At 38.7% G+C, this 25,587-nt stretch overlaps 1 protein-coding gene across 1 annotated transcript in view; it reads right to left on the bottom strand.

Annotated features, from left to right (window-relative positions):
* The window catches only part of LAMA1 (laminin subunit alpha 1), a 113,657-nt gene that overhangs the window by 48,959 nt on the left and 39,111 nt on the right, over positions 1 to 25,587 (bottom strand). Inside the window, 19 exon segments of the mRNA XM_086609297.1 lie at positions 293 to 429; positions 1,750 to 1,930; positions 2,930 to 3,036; positions 3,491 to 3,682; positions 3,685 to 3,701; positions 3,950 to 4,036; positions 4,643 to 4,770; positions 5,552 to 5,662; positions 6,564 to 6,675; positions 7,524 to 7,735; positions 8,459 to 8,560; positions 10,139 to 10,312; positions 11,296 to 11,436; positions 14,354 to 14,514; positions 15,017 to 15,122; positions 16,582 to 16,760; positions 17,617 to 17,734; positions 18,205 to 18,294; positions 21,140 to 21,319. Of these exon segments, the coding sequence (XP_086465423.1) occupies positions 293 to 429; positions 1,750 to 1,930; positions 2,930 to 3,036; positions 3,491 to 3,682; positions 3,685 to 3,701; positions 3,950 to 4,036; positions 4,643 to 4,770; positions 5,552 to 5,662; positions 6,564 to 6,675; positions 7,524 to 7,735; positions 8,459 to 8,560; positions 10,139 to 10,312; positions 11,296 to 11,436; positions 14,354 to 14,514; positions 15,017 to 15,122; positions 16,582 to 16,760; positions 17,617 to 17,734; positions 18,205 to 18,294; positions 21,140 to 21,319 (2,535 nt within the window).

Here is a 25,587-nt window from a genome sequence, read left to right as displayed (position 1 = left end):
GCATCACTATTTAAGCAATTAAAAGATAGAATACACACTTCAAAATTTTATGATCTATGCACCTATCCAGAATAGGCATTCTGATCTGTAGTTTCAAAGACAGCTTTCTTAGAAGGTTCCTCAAAAAACACTTTACAGTCTGATTATTTTTATTTTTTTTAAATGTATGTTGCACTAATACTTTGAGACAGGAGAATAAAGATTGAGTTGACAAAACATGAGTCCAATTCTGATATTAGTATAGGGCATATTGCTTTTAACAGGCATGTTTTTTTCGGAGAGCCTACCATACCTTGCAGCCAAGTTTAGGAGAGAGTCCCCAGTGATTTTCTTCACAGAGTTCACATTTTGGTCCCAGAGTGTGAGGGGGACAAATGCACTGGCCAGAATCGGCTTCACAGTTGTTCTGAGTATGAGCACAGTCACAGGCTGCAAGGGAAATAGGACCGAATTATTAACTTTATCCTTGCTTTAGCTTTCCTTTGATAAAACTATCCTTTATCAAGACCACTGATAGTCCTACTTTTCTTAATTATGCAGTACAGTTTATCCATTCCAGTAGGAATTTCTTGCCATCCCGAATCACTGAGAAACAAATTAAGACCACAGTGATATTCCATCTTTTTATGGAAAGCCCATTATTCCTTCTTGACATAGCCTATCTGGCGGCTGAAAAAGCAGTGCTGCATTTCCATGGAGGAATCAATAAAGCCAAACAAAATTATCATGGAGAAGAGTAAATTTGTGGGGGAAAAAATCTATAATAAGGTTACAAAACACATCAGGAGATATGATAATGTTCTCAAGCAGGTGAAAGGATTAATCTCAGAAATTAGTACTTTTCAAGAATTGCTTAGTGAATAATAGGATGGATAACTATTTTTATAATAACTAACTGCTGCAGGAAGCACTTTTCTATTTAAGAAATGCAATAACATTCTTGCTACAAAGCAGAAGTTCAGAAAAACGGTTTTAGTAATTGCTTTAACAACATTAACAAAATTTTCTAAACTGGAATGGTTAAAGATATCTAAGAGATTTTTGATTCTTAGTAAAGACACAGTATATACGTTCCAAAACATAATCCTGTCACATAATCTCACCACAGATTTCATATTACTATACTATTTGAGGCATGCAAAAAATGTTTCTGTCAGGTTGGCAGATGTTTCTGTAGGCATTCCTTTAGCTACACTGTGTTGAAAAAGGCATCTTATTAACATGATTAGGTTTTTGATGGCATGTTCTCTGTTTGGATTAACATTTTCCTCTGTATTATGACTAAAAATTGTACACACCCAGGTGATGATGGGAAAAATAGAGTCAATGGCATCTTATCAATGTATAAAATATATTTTTAAGAATTAAATGAAAAAAAACAAGGTAAAAATCTGTAAAAGTAGTAGCTCTTAACTTTTACCATTGCAGAAAAAAAGAAATTCCTATTCTCTCTGAAGGACTGAAGAGTTTTGTTAAAAAAAGGACAAAGGAGCTATTGAGGATGTAATATATCTCTCATGCAACCTTTATGAGTTGTTATTTCATAGTCACCACCTTTTCCAAGGAATCACAGAATAAGCCATCAAAGAAATGTTTTGTTCCCTAGCTTAATCAAAGTATTAGGAGATCATTCTACAGATTTTTCCGTATAGTCATCAAAACAACTGACCTTTGCCAAAGTATAACATAAAATATATTGTTGAAAGAAACTCCAGACAAATAGTGAAAGGATCATGGATTAGAGCTTACGTGTGCAGCCACCATCCTGGAAGGCATGAAAGCCATGAGCACAACGATCACACTTTTCTCCAGCCACTCCTGGTACACAGTGACACTGTCCCTGATGATTGCAGTTCTCGGAGACTGAGCCAAATTGACTGCAGTTGCAGGGAATGCAGCCAAGTCCAGTAAGCAGGCCATAATAACCATTCTATTGGACAGGAAGTAAATACATTTGAGCTATAATTCATAAATTTTTGAAAACAATATGATGTACACTCTTATTTTCTCTCATTTACTTTCCCTGCCGTCTGACCTGCATGAATACTGGTCAGCACTGTGTGACTGCTGTGGGAGGATTCCGTGGCCTTATCTCTTCACTGTTCCCAGCTATATATACAACAAGTACACAACTGGTCGAAAAAGTGAACACTGAAATGCTCTTGTGGTCCTCTGATCTCATTAGTGAGATCTTATGTTTTAAAGTCCGAGGTTATTTTAATTTAAAGACTTCCATGAGGTGAGGGTGCGCTGTGCTGATCAGGCACAGATTTCTGTCAATGTGAATGAAAGTCCAGAACAGAGCAGGTCAGTGACTTATGGTACATGAGGATGGCATTTGGCTGGGCTGGCACAAGGGCAGTAGCTGGGCACAGATTTCCTTCTCTGGTCTCTGAGACAGTTCTACAATTAGCAAAGGCTTGAAACTGCTATTTCATATCACCGGTGAATATCTACTTGTTCTTGTAACAGGCCTGTCTTTTAGCTGAATCCCTTTTTGGTGTTCAGCCATGATGTATTTATTATCACCAACTGCATTCTTCAGATATCCCCACTCAGACTTCATTTTGCAGAAGCACAGAGCTAAGATCCCTTCAGGTCTGTTACCAGCGTCTGGTTAGTTTTTTTCAGTGAGCTGACATGACTGCACACTGCCAGTCAGTGCAGCACCAGCCTGAACAGCTCTGTTCAGAAGGATGCTGAGTCAGCTACATAGCTTCACATCTGCAAAGAGCACAGGCGGAGCAAATTGCAACTGCAAAAGCTTGTGCAGACAAACCTTTGGCCTGTAGTCAAGCAACAGATCCCCTCTCCCCTGAATATAGTTGCAGCTACTCTCTGTATCTGTTCTGATCAGTATCTATAGATAAACAAGACGACCAAGATACAAGAAAATGCAGATATTAGGAACAAACAAATAGTTGCTTACCAAGCACTTGTCACATCTTTCTCCGATCACATTTGGTTTGCAGTGACAGGAGCCTGTCTCATGATGACAAGTACTTGAAAGGGAACCATTCACATGGCATTCACAGGCTTACGTTTAGACAAAAGAAATCAAATTTTTTAAAAAATTATTAATGTCTATCTATATGCATTAATTTCATAGATGTTAATATACTGCAGTAATACCTGTAGGCTAAATACATTTAGGCTAAATGATAAAAAAACACCTCTGTGAATGGATACATCTGAGAAGGTTGTTTCTTATACCCTATATATTCTTCATACCCTATAGGTAACATTCAGAAGTAGGAAACGTCTACAGCAGGTCACTAACGGGAAGGTATTAAGCAAGCCAATAATTTTCAGGTATATGAAGTATCAGACCCCAGCATAATACATTCCTTCATCAGGCTAACCTAATCCCATAGTTTTCAACCTGCACTTGCCAACTCACAGCTTGAAGGTTAACTCTTTCATCCATTCCGCTATTTGCACACCACGTTTTTGTGTTCTTTAGATTTTGAGAGTAACAATAACAGCTTACCACGACAGCTTTTCTCAACCACTGCATCCCCATAATACCCATCAGCACACTTTTCACAGTGGTGACCTGCTGTGTTCCCCAGACATTTCAGGCATTGTCCTGTGAAGGTATCACAGTGGCCATCTTCTTGTGGGTTTACATTGCCATTGCAGTCACAAGGAGCACACAACTGTCCAGGCACGAGTGGATTCCATAGTAACCATTAGCACACCTGCACCAGAGATTAAAACTTTATCAACTGGAATGTGATCATATCAAACACTTCCCCCACCCAATGAAGTATTTCCCACTAAATTTGTATCTAAAGTGTCTCTATATTACAAGCAAAGACAAAATGGGAAGGAAAATTTTATTAGGAATGTTCTGTACATATGGTATGAACAATTCAAGGCAGGTATGATGCTAAACAGTTAGTGATGACAATGATATAGACATTTTACCCAAAGCTAGTATACATACCTTTCACACTGAGAACCAGTGTAACCTGGAAGGCATTTGTCACAGACAATTCCACCTCCTTCACTCAGCTGGCAAGTAGGACTGAAACTATCAACAATATTAATGGCAGTCAGTATTAATACACAGAATCACGAGGCTTCTACAAACATTCAATATCCACCCTCCGAGTCCGTGCACCCATCTATATAATCATGTAATGGCAAATTCAAATTTTTCTAGATTAACATCAATGCTTTAAACATTACAAACCATAAATAATAAGTTATCATTTTCAAAAACTCTTCTAGAGGTTTTTTTCTTTTAAAATAAAGGAAGACTTTAAAACTTCCTAAAAATTCTAGCAAATCTGTCCAATTTCTGTACCAAGCTCTTTTTCACATGCAACACTTCTGTCCTTCTGTTGTTTTCTGAAACAACATGAAAGACAACTGTGATTTTGCTGTCAAGTTCAAGGATAGGTCAAAGTATTACTTTTACCCTTTATGTACAAATTGCACCAGTTCACTCAGTCTGTCTCAGCTCGGTCTGTACATTTGACTAGCTGGAAAAACAAGGTTTCTATGAGATATGCTCAAATGAAGAGGGAGAAATAAGGTCCTTCTCTCTCCTTCAGATTTCCCAACTTTTTTTTTTATCTCACTTCCTGATTTTGCTGAAGATGCAAAAAAAAAAAATCTCACATAAGCAGCTTACTTGTTTGCAGCAGAACTCAGAGGACACGCACAGGGCTGGCAGTCCTCAGAAGTTCCTTGGGAGGGACTTCCATAGAAGCCCGGCAAGCACTGATCACAAAAAGGTCCTGTCGTGTTGTGTTGACAAGCCTGTGAGACATAGGAATAAACTTTTCATATTTACTCTTGATGTTTTTTCAGCCCCTGAGGGATCCCTGCAGGAGTCTGCATGCAGCATAACATTCAAGGAGACAGCTATGAAGAACAGAGTAGAACTTTGAAAATAAGTGGGGGTTTTTCTGAGTTGTAACAACAAATCCTAATTGTTTCTTTCCTACATTTTAGAATATACTTTACACCATGAAACCAGCCACATTACTTATACAGAAACTTAAAAATATTTTGCATATTGCACACACTTGCATTAACAAACTTCTTATACATTTTTTACTGGTGTTTAGCCATTGTATTTCTATAACCTTTAAATTTCAGAAGAGATCTGAGAGCTAAACTCTCTCTTCAGACAGTAATTTGTAATTTCACTGATGTCAGTCATGGAAGATGCACACATATTCAAAATAGATATTTACCCAAAACACTGCTTAATTTTGTTAGTTTCAGAAAAAGTTTTACTGTCACTTGCAGCAAGCGAAGTTAACATTTTTATCAGCCAGTATATTGTGCCACTTTTATTTTAGTTTTGACTTTCCCACTTGAAACGATAATCTGAAACAAACCCTTTACTGGGGAACACCTTAACAGAGCCCCCTGATTATATTCTGAAGTAAACAATGAAAAGCACTAAAAATAAACATTTGGTACCAATAGCTTGAAATTTACATACACTGTAAATTCATCTCCCACAGACAAAATGCTTTCCTAATTCCTAACTAGAAGCTTAAAACACAAAACACTTTGTTGGATGACTTACAAAGCAAACACCATGGATATCACACTCAGTTGCATGCCCATTGCATTTGCAGGGTTGACAAATACCTCCGAAGAGTATTCCATCCACACGGTAGTACCCAGGCAGACAGGACTGAAAGCAACGAGGGGAAAAAAACAGTAGCGTTCTGTGTGTTAAAAGAACACATCAAAACATTTTCAAAGAGCCCACTTCTGACCACCCACCATCTGATTCATTCACATTGTGGTAACTGAATGCTCTTTCAACTCTATTGATGTCACTGCAGTTCCTTTCTGGTGGTTGCTTTTTACTTGCACTGGATGAAGGGGATAAGAATCAACTCCATGAAACTTTGATTCAGCTCTTTGTCCCCTGGAGGCACATAAGTTAAGTTTTGTGCAGTTGAATATGTGAAGTTCTTTATTATGGCACAATAAAAAACAGATGTTCTACCTCCTCTGCAGAATCATTAATGATGCTATGGCACAAGGCTTCATACTGAAATTATTTGTCAAAATAATTCTGGCTATTCAGCAGATGGTGCTCTGCCTCCCTAATCTTCTATTCACAGATATATAAGACAAAACCCTGTGCAACACATTTGACCCTTGTGGGATCTTCCAAAGGCTAGCATTCTTCCCTGCTAAGATTCCTTATTGCCTCCATAAACCTAATGACATAAAACAGAAATAAACCGTGCACGATTCAGATCCAGGAAAAGTGCTAGTAATGAGTCAGGTAAGCTCAAAACAGCTTTACAGAGCTTTTACAGCTGTTCCCTCTGCAACACTGAGGTTCTAAAGTGTATCATCATCTTTTAGTGCCACCAAATAGAATTCAAGAAATAAGCTTAAAATTCCATTTAGTGTATCTGGAAGAAAATATCTACAATATTGTGTACAGAATAGTAGACAGCATTTCACCACAGAACATATACTTTTATGACAGTATAATTAAAGGCAGCCTGCCTTTCAAACCTAGGTCCTTTCAGAAAGGAGATAATTTTGCACACAAAACACTCTTAAGAGATTACCTCGCAGGATATTCCTGTGTAACCTTGAGGACATTCACAGAATTCCACATCTGGTGCTGAAGAAAGATCTATAACATTTGCACTTGCAGTATCGAGGGTCACAGAGTCCAGCCTAGGATCAAGCATGAAAACATCACATCATCTGTTTTCCCAAACTTGACTTTGAACAGGATAGTTTGCTTCTAGGGGAACGATACTGCTGAGTACTGTTCTCTGGCAGTGACAGCTGAGGAACAGGTTGTAGAAAGACTGTAATCATAGCCTTATCACTGCATTTGCAGTTCTGGGAGTAGATTTGCCCTCCTCCTGTTATCATATTGTTACTACCATTGTCTCTTCTCCTGCAGAGGTTTAAATAAAACTTTCCCCCTCTCTCAAGGCATTAGAGGTATATCGGTATACGTTATTCCTGTATATCTTGGAGAACAGCTAAAACAGAGATCTGTAGGGACTGATGCAGATACAGCTAATGCTGACTTGAGACTATGGAATGACCAGATAACCCATTCCAGTCTAATTTTCCTATTAAGCACCCCTTAGAGATGAGTAACATCTACAAACATTAAAAGAAATTACAGCCAACGTCTTTACTGGCAGGCTTTCAATAGTCACTGATGGATTAACTTGTCACATACCAAAATAAGCACACTGTTGAGAGTTTCAGAGGTACTTCCCTCTAACAAAGCTGTCATTGTAATAAGCCTTTTACGCAGTATTCCTTTAAAGCAGAAAACAATGGTTTTGCTACCAGATATCTTTAAAACAACCAACTGCCTTTTTCCACACATTCCGCATGGACATATTTAGGGGACAAGACTGGTCTTGAGCAAATTGAATTATTATTTTTTAAAATAAATTTTCAATGTAAAACTTTAGGAATACTGCGACTATTAATTGTGTTTCACATGCACAAAAATAATGTAAGTATATAGATTAACTTGAGTATTTTCTCTCCCTCACCTGTACACAGCTTTTTTAGCAATGTTGTAGTTGGCCCTGATCAGAAGATGGGTCATGTTTACCAGAACAGTCATCAACCTTTCCCGGTCTATAGCTTTTCTTGTATTGAAGTCTATGAAATTCTCTGATACAAATCTCACTGCATTAGAGTATTCCTCATATGGCTGTAACGATAAGCCTGCTGCTCTTGTACTCAAAATCTGCCCATTACCCTGAAATTTGAAAGACAGGGAAAACATTTTCCATATTTGCATGCAAATTTTATTCAGCAATTACATTTAGTGTCAGATTTACATCCAGATAACACAGAGAAGAGGTAGATTTCTTGTACTAGAAAAAAAGTAAGCAAAAGGTTTGCACTTTCCATGGCTTCAGGAAGACTACAATCCCATTCTCTTTTGGTTCAGAGACTTTGGAAATATTTGATTTGCTTTCGGAAAAAGAATGAAATTAAATTTCAGAAATCAAATTCCTCTACAAAACAGAATCTCTTTTCTCCTTTGTTCTATTGTTAAGTATGTTTTACAAAGTAATGCTTTTTTGGAGATGCCTGGATTCAATAGAAAACTTTTCAACTGCAATATAAATCTAGAAAAGTAAGTAATCAGCAAGAACATTCAACTATTTCCTTCCTAAATCCTTCCAGCTTATTGTAGTTTCTTTTGTAAACAGAGCTTTGTACAGTTGGTAATGAACACCTCATCTGCTTTACACAAACCTTAAAATTTAATTATTTGTCACTTAAAACTAGTATTGCATACCTAAAACTTCAGAGAAATAGAACAGTAGTAGCAAAATCTTGGTAGTGACTTTTAAGAAGGGACTTAAAACTGACAGAACTACTATTATAGAAATATTATTTTATTATCCTTTTTTTTAACCCCTTCATAGATTCCTAATAATGTCTATATAGTAACAAGATGAAAAAAATCCACCTGAATGATGACATCCACACTAGATACTATATCACTGTCCACACTCTCCATTGGAATGTCATAAGATACCGTGTACTTCAAGTCTCCACCAAAAGCTGTGAGCTGAAATAACAAAAAGTGAAGTCTTAACAACACGATAACCTCCAACCAACACAAAGAAGTGACATTGGACAGTACAACGTCCAAATTATAGGAGTACATGGGCTTACAAATACCACTTTCCAGGGAAAATTTAACACGTCTGTGTATCAACACAAAGACAAGAGCTGGCTTGTTGCTGTGCAGGTGGGGAAAGCTAGCTGAAGGCTCTACAGAAAATTCAGATAAGTGTCCTCATTGAGTGAAACACCTACAGGACTTTCAACAAAGAAGTTTATGAAACCATCCTAGCCAAGGGGCACAGCGTGTCGGTTATTCACATTCCATACTCCTCTTTTCAGGCTGCTTAGCACCACAACTGCTCCTGACTACTTCAAAGTAAGTTAAAGTGTAGTACCAACAGTTAGACAGATATTAAATGGATAAGAGATCAGAATTTGAGTGAGTGTTGCTCTGTGCGAAACTGCTCCTTAATGTTACACTTCTGAGACTTGTGTTCATTTACTAAGCAACAAGGTTGCACGGGCAAAGAGACTGGACCAAAAATAATCAAACAAGTGAGGTTGCAAGGTCCCCTCTACTCTGCACTGGTGAAGCCACAGCTGGAGTTGTGTGTCCAATTCTGGGCTTCCCAGTACAAGAGAGAGATGGATACCCTGGAAAGAGCCCAGCAAAGGGCCCCTAAGATGATTAAGAGCCTGAAGCATCTTTCATATGATGAAAGACAGAGTATTGAGATTGTCCAGCCTAGAGAAGGCTCAGGGTGAACTCATAAATAGATATAAATATCTGAAGGGAGGGTGCAAAAAGGACAGAGCTAGGCTCTTCTCAGTGGTGCCTGGTTACAGGACCAGAGTCAATGGGCACAAACCAAAACACAGGAAGTTCCCTCTGAGCATCAGGAAACATTTTTTATTAAGAGGGTGACCGAGCACCGGCACAAGTTGCCCAGGGAGGTTGTGGAGCTTCCATCCTTGGACACATTCAGAAGAAGCTGTCTGGACATGGTGCTGGGCAACTGTCTCTAGGTGGCCCTGCTCGAGCAGGGAGGTTGGGCAAGATGACCCCCAGAAGTCCCTTCCAACCTCAACTATTTTGTGATTCTGTTACAAAAATGGTAAACTCAAAGCTTTAAGTAGTAACCAGGGAAAAAGTTAAAGATTAGTTGATTGGGAACTAATAATTAAGAAATGAGAGATGGCCAAGAGGAAGATAAGAGGAATTTAATGGTCCTATCTACTGTATTGGACAAGATGTGAAGGGTGTAAGCTTTGAGGCAGGAGCCAAGAGTATGGGGAATGCAATCATATAAGCTAGTAACGGTCAAGAGAAAAAAAAAGATATTATATTGTGTCAAAGATAGACAGAGAAGGAAGTGGGGAGATGAATAAGCACAAAGAGCAAGAAGAGTGTACTGGGAATGTCTAGCCAGGAACACTCTGATTTGAATAGCAGAGATAAATTGAGAAGTCTGGTAATACTAGGGTTTCTGTGTAAGTTTTAATTACAGAAACTAGAGCAATATGGTGTGATTAAAATAGAGAAACTACGAAGGAGCTTTGACTTTAGCTGACAACTTACTTTATTTCCTAGATACGCCTCAGGTGCTGACCAGTAATAAGTATGTTTCAGTACTTTCACGGCTTCAGTGTTGTTAATACTTATTTGACGGGGTCCATCAAATTGGCTTTGCTGAGGTTGCACACTCCTTGCATTATACAGATCAGTAACAAGCCATCCAGTCATGTCTGATATCTGAAAGAAAGAATAGCAATATTAATGGAGTCAGGCTTTGTGTCACTGAGAAAGCAGCCACTAAACTTAACCTCTTCCTAGATATTCACTCCAACTGATGGATCTGTAACACTTTCATTAACCCAGTCTGACATCCAATAAATGCAAATCTGCCACTGCATACCAGGATTGTCTCTACCTCTTAGACAAGAACAAATTTATAATGTGTGTGATTTTCATCCTCTCAATAAAATTAGCATTATACCTATGTAATTCCCTGAGATAAAATTACAGAACTTCAAGGGCTTTGAGGTCTATCGTCCCCGTTTATAGATAGGGTTGAGCTGGAGGAAAGTTAAATCGAGTCCCAGAAGAGAAAGCAAGATGAGAGAACTTTGTTCTTCTCACTGAAAGAGTTTTATACAAGCATCTTAGAATTTCAGTTAATCTGATGTTTTTCCTCTCTTTTTATTGGTACACAAAACAGGAGATTAAAGCATGACCAGCTCTGCAAAGATATGGAAAGAATTTGGTGGAAAAATAATGTCCTCTAAGCCCTCTAACTCAAGAAATGTCTATTCAGAAGATATTTATAATCACCCTATTTTCTACGAAAGAGTATTGGAAATATTGACAGAGGTCACTCTAGCCTTGCCTAATAGGTACGAGAGCAAGGAAACCGGTTTGGGCTCATCTCTTCAATATGCAAAAAGAAACTTTTAACAGCACAAGGTCAGAAAAACCCACATTTTTCCAGTGCATAATTGCAGCCTCCACTACCCAATGCTTCTGGTATTACTGCAAGCCAGTGGGGCCAAAGCCCGCACTGGGATGACATGCTGACTACCTCAGAGCTGCAGAATAACACTGACAATCCATTCCTCCGTAAGGAGACACATGCCAGAACTTGGGAGTTAACTTAGGCGCATGTCAAAGAGAAATATAGTACATTTTGCATCTGCCTGAGGAAAGAATATTAAGTCATGGATATAACGTATAAATACCTGACTGATGGGCCACGTTAGGCTGCCACAGACATCTGAAACCCCAAAGCAGAAACACTCTGTGCAGCCCTGAGGATTTCTTTCTTGCAAATTGTAGAATCCTGGTTTACAGAGATCGCAATTTTCACCTTCTACATTTTCCTGTCAATGGCATACAACATTTGTTTCGCATCAGCATTATTATGGTAACAAACACAGTGGATTAGATGGGATTTAGGCGTAACAGCATTCAGAAGGTTATAAAAGAAAACAGATTTCAGCACAGCAGGATTATTGAATAAGACTCAGAGCTCAAAACTAAAACTGATTGGAAAAATTCATCAGAATTTGCCAGTTCATCAAAATCAAAACATGCTCTAGCAAGGGCTCTATTGCAGTGAAACTTTAGCACATGAGCAGGGTTTGGAAAGCTTCTGCCAGCTTGCCAGTCTACTTCTCTCGTAGCTTGAATTCATAGATTGCTCTGGAGAAAAGTTCCCCTGTTTACTGAAACCAGATAGTCTACGTACTGTATAGCTCACCTTTAAGGTCAGACTCATGCAGCTATCACAGCCAGCTCCAAGACAACAGTTCTTCAACCATTTATTCATACTTTTACTCTGATCCCCATTACTGCTGCCACCTCTTTGTAGAGGAACGTCACATACACTTATGCAAGCTGTCACCTCTTCCTCCTAATATGCTCTGGCTAAGGTACAGAAAGTCCTACTCCCAGAGTAGAGGTGCTTCACTCCTGTAGCTCCTATCACTGGCCTGCTGACTTCATACCATGCAAACTGGGTAGTTCAGAGGATAATGCTACATACCTCTTTCAATATAGAATTTACTAGGAAAAAAAAACAAACAACGGTGCACCCAATTTTTTCTCGTGAAATTTGTACAGACAATACGTAGTTATTTATTCAAACAGTTTAGACAATTGCTGTGGACAAGCAAATCAGTAGAGAAAATATTCAGTAAATGCCCACAAAGCTGTGCAAATAGTTGATCTCTGTGGGTATTTCTACACGGTAAGGCACAGAACATTTCTCGCTGCCAGGGACGAGTTTCTGACCATGTCCTAGCTTCATATTAGGACAAGACCTGGACACGTATCACACCCCCACCTCAACCTTTGGTTTCCACTATGGGAAAATTCCACTACAAAGGCAAAGAGAACTTTACAGGGGACCCCACAAAGCACCCTGATACATATGATTAGGACATCAGGACTGTAGGGCATCCAGCGAAGCATACCTGTCATGTTATTTTGAGGAGTCCTGTATGAGCTCTGCATTGGAATTTGAAATGTAAAGCCTATGGACCAAATTCTTCTTTCAGAAGCAGTTACCAGAGTAACTTCAGCCAAAATAATCACTCCAGATTCCAAGCTTACATCATATTTGGTCCCATGAAGCAAATTTCAGGCTTATCAGAGAGAAATCTGAGACCTTTGGTGGACAACACTACCAACTGTCTCTTCTTCTGGACCAGTGTTTGGCATGTCAAGTTTACATAAGACCTCTCTAAACAGGTAGGTTATATGCTTTTGTAAGCAAAGGACAAACTGTTTTTGCAAACCATATGAAAAATTTATTATCCCCAGCTCTGACTCAAAGGCTGAGGATGACTGCTTTCTATTTCTTAATATCCAAACTTGAGAAAAGTCTCAGAGAAAGGGCCTCCTGAGATAATGAGATTTTAAAATTTTGGATTTTTACATAAATGCTATTTGTATGCTCTTTTCAGGTTTTTTATTTCTCGGTCTTCAGGATGCACTTGGATCACACATTTCACTTTTTCTCTGTAACATTATTAGACAGAAATTATTGTTTATTTCTTAATGAAAAATAAGAATCTTACCCAATGACTAGACCTCAAGAGCTGTGTTTCCCAAAAGATCAAATATTATGAAATTTAGAGTATAGAAAGGAATAGCTTGCACTACTATGTGTTCATGGAGACTGCACAGGCTTAGAAACTCTGCCTCCTTCATTTGATATTTGGAACACATAACTTTCCTCCTTCCTTCCTTTCACCTCTATAGGTGGGCTGCTGGCTCGAGACGTTCTCAGTGATCTGGCCTAAAAAGTCGCTATGCCAGGCTCATGCCCACAACAGCACTGAAAGAAGACAGTTTCTTGTCCAGTTTATACCAAAATTTTCACCAATTAGCTGTATTGACTGATATAGTGTTACTCTAGCTCAAAATCAGGCAAAATGGTCATATCTCCTTTAGCATATTTAAATTGGCCATTGGAGCTACTTCTTTCTTCCAGACTCTGGTTATTTATATATTTGATATTTTGGATGAGATAAATTATGCAAAAGGATTAAGAAGTTTCAGAAAAATTGTCAAACAAACCACAGGGGTTTTGGCTCCTGTTCACTGTCACACTTGGCAACAAATACATAAACTACTAGCTAACATTTGGTTCAGAAAATTCAGTATTTATTGTAATAAAGTTCAGCAGAATCTACAGCTGCAAGACATTTCAATGGCTTTGGATATTTACCAAAAAATAAAAGGCAGCTGCAAAATTGCTCTTTTTAAACATTTTTTTATGGTTTATATTTTGTAATCAAATAATTAGATCATATTTCATACATACATCTAACCTAATTGTTCCAATAGTTCTTTCCAAATGCACACTGTTTATTCACACAAAGCAGATGTTATGAACACATCCTTTCTTTACAAGAAATCAGTGACTTTGAAGAGAAATATCAGCTCATCCCTAAAACCAAACCCAGCTAGGCATACCGTCATTCTCTCTGTGATTCTACCTCACACTCACATGTGCAGTTATTGTTTGATTTTAATGTCACTTTGGCCCATAATTATAGAAAATGGTGTATCTGCAACATACAGAAATATTCGACATAAATTATCGTATTTTTCAGTACAGAGAATGGTAATTTTAAGCTCTGCGTTGTCAGGTGTATAGTTACACCAGGTTACTTTCTATAAAAGGAGTGATCTCTCCAATTAATGAAGTAGTTTCTCTTATTGGAAAGGAGTTTACAAATCAATGTACAGATATTTGATTTTAAACAAAAATTACAGTTTAATACTCACTTTGCAAATACAAGGTTCTGTACACGGATCTTCATTAACGCTACCAATCAGGCTGCAGTTACAACGCAGGCAGTTCGGATAGCCCCGATACCCAAACGCACAGCGATCACATTTTTCTCCTGTGTAACCTTCTCTGCATTGACACTGACCTGGCCAAGTCCCTTGAAAAGCAGAAATTGAGAAATAAATAAATAACAGCAGGCAGTAGGCTGTCTTCAAGATGTCTCAGAAGGTGCAAGTAATTCAGCATTCCTTTTTTATTATACTCCATGTTATATTCCACACAGATACTTGGCATAATGTCAGTCTCACCACCTATTTTTAAATTTTTCGAGTACCAGATGCACAGAAACTGCAGCAAAATGGATTCTGTGACAGCTGTAACAGCATTCATATACAACAGTGTCAGATCTCAATCCTTCACATTGTTTTATAGAGTCAGAGTCTGCCATCCCCACACAAGAACACATTCAGGGACCTGACATCCTTTAAAATCCTAGAAGTATGTTATGCCTCAACTCTCCTTCCTAAATATTTACCATGGTTTTGAAGTGATACCTAACTGGCAGCCATTCACAAGTAGATGGTGTTACCTCAAACTTCAATGTCCAGAAATACAGTCAAATATGAAGTTTAGAGAAAAGGTGCTTCCCACTCCCTTACCACGCTGTGAGTCAGAATGATGCTCATCTTTAACGCAGTCAGAACTCAGAGAGCCAAATAGGTCGCAGTCACAGGGATAGCAGGGGTGATCCTCATAGGGAGAAACCTACAAAATAAATCTTCTCTGTCAAGTAGCCAAACTATTAACTAGGAAAAGTAAAGTTACCCATGTTTCTTGTCTGGGATCACTGGAACTAATACAAATGAAGACTGGAAAAGCTAATATACAGTAATAGATCAAGGGACTAGTTTAATTTTAGCAAACAGAAGATTAGGGATTGCAGCCTAGAAAAAAAAACACAGGAATAGAATTTGGTCTCCAATAGCACAAACAAAGGTATAGTAACTGCTAAAGGCTGGAAGCTGAAGCCCAACACATTCAGTCTAAGTAGACATTTTTTTCATGTAACAGCAATTAACCACTGTGACGGTTTGCCAAAGATTATGGAAATGTTTAAGAATGAATAGATGCTTTTTGCAAAGATAATCTATTTCAAAGAGGAAGGAAATTAAAGAAAACCTTGGCTCTGTGTTCAATGGGAGGACAGATTATCTATTCATGAAGATTCATTCTGACTTCATGATCTGTACATCTTTGAAATATAAGGCAATGCAATTCATATGACAAGGATTCTATTTTCTTTCAGGGAAAATTTTCCTTTGAGGTGCTTCAGATGCAAAGCAAATCAGTAATGACCTCTAGATACACATTTATTGGCTATGAGTTGATTGAAGACTTTTCTTCAATGTTTCTTATAGCAAGTGAATCATCAATCTCTGACTCTGGTTTGCTTCTTTGGATGAGCTGTACGTGCTCTCTAAACATACTGCTGCAGACTCACCCTTCCTCTCTGCATCAATTTATGCTGGATTTCTAAAGCACGAGGTTTCCAAAATATGCATGAACCTGTCAAAGCAAGACCTTCAGTATGTCTCATTATACAGAGACCTTTAACATTGCAAGAAGTTCATATGTTTAACTCACATCTTAATAAATGTCTTCTGTGGAGTTTAGGTCATTTTTCCAAAGAGTGACACTTGTCAATAAACTGGAAAGTACACAGGCTCAGAAAGCGCATATTCTACAATGATCATGTCAAGAAGAAAAAGAATACTTGTTGCAATATCTCATGACACAAAGAGTCTGATCTGAAAACCATGTAAACCTTTTTAACACTGGTTTAGAAGGGCTGATATAGGATGGTACACAATTCTGGCACTTCTGAAGACACTGAAACTTCAATACTGGCACTTTTTAGAGATTTATCCACAGAAGAAATGGGTTTCCTTTCAGAATATCTACATTCCCACATTAAGACTTGAAGTTTCATCTTCAGTTATTCTTTTCTTCTCCAACAGCTTGACCTGCCCTCCCACACAACTGGACAAGCATTTTGTTTTTCTCTGAAAGTTTTGGTGGTATGTCATCCATAAAAAAAAAAAAACTCTACAGCTTTTAGCTATTCCGCAACTGATAAAAATATGTGTATTAATTACAATGAACTGAAATACTCATCATCGTTGTAATTCACCAAAACATTAGAATGGTATTTTCAAAATCTTACTTTGTGTGGTCTAAAATATCCATCAGCACACATTTCACAGTTGATCCCAGTAGTATGTTGAGTACAGTTTAAACACACGCCACCTCCTATATACTGGCCATGAATATCCATGCTCCTTTTCTGATCTGCAATACTCTGATTGTAATAACAATCTTCTGCTTTGTTATGACAGTTGCACTCTGAGAAGGAATGGAAAAGAAATCCGTTTTTTTATTTACATTATATAACAGTTCCTATAATACTGACATTTTTCAAAGTGGAAAATGTAAGTAGAAGAGCATAGCAATTCATCTCAAAAGCACGCTTTTTTCTCTTTAACCATGCTTTAGGCTTCAGCCCTCTTGATACACTGTATTTTTTAGCAAGTAAGCCCATTTCAAAACCACTGTCACCACTTTAATAGCACCTTTTTTAACAGTATTTTGTAGATCTCACTAAGACAATCCTGTCAGGACTGATGTCAATAGTGATGTGTGCTATTACCAACAGTTCTTCTTCCATTTTCTGTCGTCTGCACTTCAGAAGAAAAATCTGCCTAATTCTTCTCATATTTGTATCATAGACAAAAGTCTGAGAAGTCAACAAAGCCAGTACACAAGTAAAAATCTGAAATGAAATGGCCAAAAAGGAGTGTCTTTCAAAACATTTGTTATTAGAATAAAGTTTTTTATCTGACAAAATTTATGATCAATGTAAGAAATTTGCATTTCAAGCAGCTTACAAAATGACTGATGTAAACTTGCTAGTTTTTACAGGATTATAATAAATCACCAAGTCTCTTTGAAAAAGAGACTCTAAAAGCTTTACTACGTAACAACTCCACTAGGCAGGGAGTCATACTGGATAGAATATTTAAAACAATTTTAACAGTTATGATTAGAAGTAGGTCCTCTACCTTTAAACGATCCCATTAAGATAGTTGTTAGTTTGTGGATTTTTCTTGGGAATTAGTGTAGATCTGTAGGAAAAGCAACCTCAAACAAGAATGTAATAATAAGTCTTTATGAAACTACCTAAATCTCTGCGTATACTTACTCTCACATTTGTTCCCAGCAGAAATGGTTCCTGGTCTCCACGGTTTCTGGTGGTAGCCTGGACAGCACTTGTTACAGCTCTCTCCACATGTGTTGTGTTCACACTGGCACTGCAATTTCTAAGAATAAAAAATTCACTTTCTTGAAATATTTTTAAATGGATAATTTAATTCATGTTGCCAAAAGACTGCCTCATATCAGACATACTCCAAAAAAGTGAAGACCCACAAATACCCCACAATTAGCATTAGACTGCTCAACCATGCTATATCAACTAGTGGAGAATAGCCTTTCAAAAAAAGGAGGGACAAATTTCCTGTGTTGCAAGACAGACTACTTCTTGTTGTGCCCCTTGAGTTGTTTAAATTTAACACCAAAGAGTTTGCTTCAAGAAAGTTACATTATCAGAGACGTTGATATGCTTTCACAGAAAAGGAAAAAAATTACAGCAAATAATTTGTGTGCACCATATGGTAAGATCTCTTTTAGCCTCCTCTTTCTCATTCTCCTTAGGCAAAGTATTTAAAAAAAAAAAAAAAAAAAAGGAAAAGTTGTTTTGTGAAAATAAATCAATAAGATCAAAGAATACCTTTGTGATTTCATCCAGAGGGCAGCTTCGAGCATGGCCATAACAAATACACATGCCACCAACAGAGATGTCCTTTATTGAATAGTAGTACTACAAAAAACAAAGTTGAAAAAGGGATGAATAAAAGACATCGATATGTATTTGCGTCTTCCTCCCTACTCTGGAAAATAAAATATCAGTATTCGACTATTTTGTGACTTGAAAAATGCCAAAATACCAAGAAAAATAAAAGAAGTTTTGAATTTTTGCCACTTGGGGAAACCTTCCATTTTGTGATTCCCTCCCCTGCCATGTTTTTCTTCATTGGTACAAAACAATAACTGACTTTTAATTTTAAATAAGTATGCACAATCCCTCAGCTTCAAGAAAGACTACCGAATGCAATCTCAGTCAAAATTTACTTGTAAAAAAAAAAATCCTTTTTTCACCCTATAAGAAGCCATGAAGCATAACAAATTGCTATATTTTAATTTCAGCCTGGGTAGTAAGAATATGCTTTCCTAAAATGGGAACTGTGCCTTCCCTCAAAACCAGAGTTTGTGCACTTGCTTCCAGACCAGCTCTTTGCTACTAGTGTGTAGGAAGTGTATTATTCTATCCAAATTCTTAGCTTAAAAATTGGTGATACAGCAGACTACAATCCATTAATATTGCCAGGTGGTGAGCAAAACCAACATACATAAGGAAAGGATTTAATTTTCAAGGCAAGGAAGAGGCAGGAAATGACCATCTGGGTTCAGTTACAGCTGCAGTATCAACATGGTTGGCCTCTTTGTATCCTGGGAAATATGTACTACAGGGGAATGAAAAAGAAACACTTTTTGAGGCTACTTCTAAGGAAAGAGTTCAAGACTTTCAGACCTAACAACCCTACAGTCCTCTGGTTCAGGAAGAGGTGGCGGCCCTGGGTGGTCAGACATGCTGACTCCTGGATTGTTACTTCTTTGAAGGATCTTGGAGCTGGAGCAAACTAACCTCTTTGATTTCATACTTAATTTTTCATGTTTTTAAATTTTTTATTATGTTTAGGTTTTTAGTATTTTTTCTAATGTTATTGGCTTGAATTACAAAAAACATTCAGGGACTTAGCATGAACTGTAAGTCCTTAACTGCAGAGAAGGAGGTCCAGACTGAGAAAAGGAGGACAAAAGCAGAGCTGTATTTCTCACTGCATTCCCTGCTTCATCTCCTTTGATTTCTGTTTTCTTAGAACTCACAGTGTATAGCTCACAGCAGCTGCGTGCAGCTTGAAGGGGAGACCAACACTAATCAAATGCTACAGACAGAAATAAATAAATAAACAGAACGCAGAAATGAAGGTGCTAAGGAACATTTAGAAAAGTTCTGCCCTTTTACAAGACTATGTACAAGAAACTAACACAACTGGTATCAACAACTGGATGTAAAGCCTTCAAAAACAATAAAAACACAATCCAGAAAGCTGGAAGTGATTACTTTGGTTGTATTTGGTTGCACAGTGAGACACAAGGTGAGACATTAGGATTTGGGAACCCTGTCCAATAAAACCCACGTCTTGTTAAGACGAAGATGTGTAGCTTTTCATGCAAAACTGCACTAAGTAGTGCTAGGTAGGGTAGTACTAAGCCCTGGTTTGTACCACTGTGTGTGGTACAAAAGCAGTGGGAATGTCTGTCCTCAACATCCTTGTTTCCCAGTTGTATGTTTGTATGCTTCCATGTAGGGCGTTTCTTCTTGGGATATATTTCTTGACATTACAATACTATTAACAGACCTAAATGTCAACCAGCCTGCCACACAGGAACATGTCACGTGCTCAGGCTATGTATTAACCATTTCCCTATGGCCAGCAAGGCACAGCTGGAGCAGCTGTCCAATACTCTGCACTTGCAGTCTCCATGCTAGCAATTCCCATATAGGGCAGGCAGAACAATCCAGATTTTATGCTTTAGAAATGCCGCAGCTGAATGGGCACCTCCACGACCAAGGTAAGAGTGGGGCTGCCTTGAAAGTACCCACCAAACCCTGACCAAATCCAAGTTCTTTTCTCCGTTCTATACCCATTTATCCAGCCAGACCGCAAGAGTCCTGCTGCTGTGCAAGGAAGAGTTGCCTGTGGATGTTCTTCAAGGCAAATAGGTACAAGGGAGGGGAAGAGGAAACATTTATCATATTCTTCTATCCTGATCAGAAAGCCTGCTTTATAGAAAAACTTGAAGCCGCTGATATCTTAACCTATGGGTCTGAGGCAAATTAAAAAGAGGGTCAAAAGGGCAAAATACAAAGCAGAAATACTGCAAAAAAGTTAAGTCATGATAGGTACTGTTACTCCAACACTGAATTTCCGTGACAGCTTGAAGAAGTCAGCCTAAGTGCTTGGTTCCTCAGTTTCCCCTGTTTTAATATCAAATGTGTAAAGATCAGTTAATACTCTCCAGAATTCTATCCAAGTGTTTTCCATTATAATTAATTCATGGGCTTTAAAACAATTGATTACAACAGCATTAAAAAAAGATGAAGAAAACTCTCATCAGACATCAAAATTCACAACAGCAAGGTTTTCAAATAATTATTTTTATGAATCAGAGCACTGGGTCCTGAAATCCTTGATACATCAGAAAAGGTACTGCAGTTGCGTCAAGAGCAAGCCCAAGTGACATTTCCATCAGCCAAACCACCTTTTTTACTTGGCTGATAAAGAATCATAAACTCTGCTCCTAGCATAAAACATTTTCACAAACAAATCAAACAACAAGTAAACAACTAAAAAAACACCTCTGAAAAGAATTTTTCAAAGTTGTTTCTGACAAGGTATTGTTGCTAATAATGTCAAAGGGAAGGCAAGAATTATGTAATAATTTATCAGAATAACTCTTGTTTATGAATGGCAAGGATCGTGTACTTCCTCCTCAGATAGATCAGAAAAGGCTTTCCCATTTATGAGCAATGAGCTTACCCTTCTGGTAACGATGGGGTCCAGTTCTTTAGGATCATTGTGGCTGAGAGTCATGAGGTCAGCATTAAGGGTTCTGATACGCTGCAGTCGTAGGCGGATGTATCGTGCAGAAGTAAACTCCAAAAGCTTTGGTGAAGGATCATCAGCACTAGGCCTACCGTTGATCAGCGACGTGTGAATCTAGAAAAAGGGACTCACTTAATCCTAACATAACTGTGATTTATTTGCAACAACCAACACCTTAGTGTGAGAATTAAAAACGTAGAACAACTCTGGATGGTGAGATGTTAAACTAATTGGAATTTATTTTCTTCCCCACCCTCTACCTGGAGGTAGCATTCCTGCTTCCTGACTCTCCCAGTTCTGAAACTAAAGCTCTCAACTCATCACAGTGTCTCAAGTCTCCTGGACTTCCGTAGAGATAGCATAAAGAGAAAAACAGTACCACAGGCTAGTCCTCAGTTGCCCCAATCTTCCTCCCTCTCCCTTATTGAGATGGAACATGTAACTCTGGCCATAAGCACAGTTTTACCCTTCTGGATTTCTCCTCTGCAATTTTTAATGATCTCATTGCAAAACATAATATTGCGCACATGCTCAGTCTGGGGTCATTAATCCTTGCTGGGACAGGGCTGCCCAATCAACAAGGAAAACTCCGTGATATGAGAGAGCAGCGGGAAGCCACAACAGAGATGACAATTGAAAGCAAGGGGCTGCCACCACAAACCAACCCATCTGGCCTCCCTCTTTCTTCCACAATCCCAAGCTGGCCCCACTAAGAACCTTTTTTTGGTATCAAGATGCACAATTTATTCTGGTAACAGCCCCCTCCTTCTTTCCAAAGCAACTTAGGAATGCACAAGGATTTAGTCTCACATGGCCATGCAGTTCTTGCTGCATTTCATGGGAGAAACTGCAAAATGAAACCCTACATGCCACAGACAAATGCTGAACAGTGCATCTGGTGTCCAAAATATAAAAAAAGGGTCATGCTGTGGGCTTGTCAGCTTGTCATGCTTTAGAAAGCATGGCACATCCTCATTTATGCAGAGTAATTTTATCTCTACTCTTGAATTTACAGTTTAAACTTTGTCCATTACTGTCAAATCTTCCTGCTGAAAATATTTCTAAATATTAAATATTTCACTTATTTTTTTCATTTTGATCTTAATTATATAGCAGAGCTAGGAGTTTCCTAGACAGTAATTGTGTTATTTCAAAGATAGACAAACAGAGACCAGTAATGGAGTTCACACTCCCAAAATTACAATTCTGCCATTTATGGACTATCACCATTCCTTCTAAATATTCTAACATATTGTGTTCAAATAATTTCACTTTTCTGATAGCCCATTCAGAAACTATCCATCATCCATTTTCCAATCGCAGAATAACAGTTACGAAACCCAAAACTTTTCCAGGTCTGATCCTGCAATTAACACCATCTCATATAATATGCAGCTCTCACAGAAACACAGAGAATTCTTCTAGTCCATTTCCTATCCCAAAGCAGGATTTACTAGATATTTATTAGAAGCTTGATCAATCTGTTTTTGAAGACCACTGTTGGTCACTCTACAGTCATCTAAGGCAATCTATTCCAGCCCCTTCTGGCTTTATTGTCAGAAACATTCCCTATCTCTAAACCATGTTTTCTTTGTTGCAGTTTCAGACCGCTTCTTTGATCCTAGCACAGACATGCAGAACATTCCTCTTTGTATGCATGTTTTACGCAACTGAAGACTGAACATGCCCACCTCATCTCAGTCTGCTCTCTCTAGGCAAACTGGTTGTTATATTTCATTCAGAAGTCATGTTTTCTGCTGGGAATTACAAGACAGACTTATTGGCCAAATATTCGAATATCACTGCACTGCTTCCACTGGAAATAAATAATACATATATACTCACTATAGACAAGCCCAACTTTAGCATGAAGCACCACATCCTACTCTCATTTACCCTTTAACTACAGATGTAGAATTTGCTGGGCTCAGTGCAATCTTTCGATTTTCACAATAAAGAGAGGAGGATCCAACCATGGCATTGGGAGCTCTAGCACTTTGTCCTTCCTTTTTACCCCTTAGAATCCAGAGATGTAAGGATCCAAAAAGACCTGTTACAACCAACTGGCCATACTTCCTGTGTGACACCCTTAATTTCATTTTACATAGTCTTTCCTGTCTAAATGTCCAATTCTCTGGTAATACATATTCCATCTACGCATTAATAGTGCCTTCAAGGCATGAAACGTGAAACATTATCCACAATTTAAAGTTATCTACTGGCCTGACCAATAGAAATTCTGTAATAATACACTGTAATTTCTATAGAAACAACAGAGGGATCTTTCCTACCAAGAAAAGGAAGAAACAGTAGTGATAGATACTAAGACATTAAGGAAGAAAAAGAATGATTCTCCATGTATACTGCTATATTTGGCTAATATCATGCTTATTTATGGCTTATATACACTGATATATTTGTACTGTATATTTTTTGGCTTACTTGTCCTCCATAATTCAAGATCATTTCCAAACAACTACAGTTTAAGCCTTGGAATTCATCATGAGCCCTGAATTCATTATGTAAATATCTGGAAGCAGATCTTCAAGTAGTATAAATCAGGTAAACAACAGAGCTTACAGCAGAGCACCTATACCTCTTCAAATCTGTGAAAAATCTAGCAGTCAAACCGGAAAAATGTCTGATTTGGCAAAAAATGTTATGATTAAATGACATCCACATACAGATATCTGGTCCTTTTAACCTTCCCTTTGTTTCACACCAGGGCACTACAAGCTGACTGCAGAACATTGGGATGCTAACAAATGCTGGATATAAAGCAAGTGCATGTAGAGATCAGCTGTAGTCTGGAAGGAATACAGAGAAATCGTCTGAGCAACCAGGGATCAGGTTGCTAAAGCCCTGATAGAATTCAATCAGGCCAGGGACATAGAAAGCAACAAGAAAAGCTTCTATAGGTATGTCAGTGATAAAAGGAGGACAAGAGAAATTGTGGGCCCTCTCCAGAAGGAAACAGGAGACCTGGTTACCCAGGATATTGAGAAGACTGAGGTACTCAATGATTTTTTGCCTCAGTCTTCACTGGCAAGAGCTCTAGCCGTACTGTCCAAGTCACAGAAGGCAAAGGGAGGGACTGGGAGAATGAAGAACCACCCACTGTAGGAGAAGACTGAGACCGTCTAAGGAACCTCAAGGTGCGCAAGTCCATGGGGTCTGATGAGGTGCATCCGTGGGTCCTGACAGAACTGGTGGATGAAGTTGCTAAGCCGCTATCCATCATATTTGAGAAGTCGTGGCAGTCTGGTGAAGTTCCCACTGACTGGAAAAGGGGAAATATAGCCCTCATTCATTTTTGAAAGTGTAAAAAGGAAGACTCAGGGAACTACAGGCCAGTCAGTCTCAACTCTGTGCCCAACAACATCATGGAGCAGACGCTCCTGGAAACTATACTACAGCACTTCGAAAAAAAGGAGGTGATTGGTGACAGCCAATACAGCCTCACTAAGGGCAAATCGTGCCTGACAAATTTGGTGGTCTTCTATGACAGGGTTGCAGTGTTGATGGATAAGAGAAAAACAACTGACATCATCTACCTGGACTTGTCCAAAGCATTTTACACTGTCCTGCATGACATCCTTGTCTCTAAATTGCAGAGACATGGATTTGACAGATGGACCACTCAGTGAATAAGGAATTGGCTGCATGGCTGCACTCAAAGAGTTGCAGTCAACAGCTTGATGTCTAAGTGGAGACCACTGATGAGTGGCTTTCCTCAAGGGTCAGTATTGGGGCCCATGCTGTTTAACATCTTTGTCAGCAGCACCAACAGTGGGATTGAATGCACCCTCAGCAAGTTTGCTGACGACACCAAGCTGTGTGGTGTGTTTGACACACTGGAGGGAAGGGATGCCATCCAGAGGGACCCTGACAGGCTTGAGGGGTGAGCCTGTGCGAACCATGAAGTTCAGCAAGGCCAAGTGCAAGGTCCCGTACATGGGTTGGGGCAATCCCAAGCACAAATACAGGATGACTGGAGAGTGGATTGAGAACAGTCCTAAAAAGATGGACTTGAGCATGTTGGTTGACAAGAAGCTCAACATGAGCCAGAAATGTGCACTTGCAGCCTAGAAAGCCAGCTGTCTCCTGGGCTATATCCAAAGTATTGTGGCCAGCAGGTGGAGGGAGGTGATTCTGCTCCATTCTCGTGAGACCCCACATGGAGTACTACATTCAGCTCTGGAGTCCCCAACACAATAAGGACATGGAGCTGATGGAGCGGGTCCAGAGGAGGGCCATGAAAATGATCAGAGGTTTGGAGCACCTCTTCTGTGAAGACAGGCTGAGAGAGTTGGGGCTATTCCGCCTGGAGAAGAGAAGGCTCCAGGGAGACCATCTAGCAGCCTTCCAGTACCTAAAGGGGG

Source organism: Tauraco erythrolophus, chromosome 3 (assembly GCF_009769465.1).
Source record: "Tauraco erythrolophus isolate bTauEry1 chromosome 3, bTauEry1.pri, whole genome shotgun sequence".
Taxonomy (NCBI): domain Eukaryota; kingdom Metazoa; phylum Chordata; class Aves; order Musophagiformes; family Musophagidae; genus Tauraco; species Tauraco erythrolophus.
This window is presented reverse-complemented; position numbering and strand designations above follow the sequence as displayed.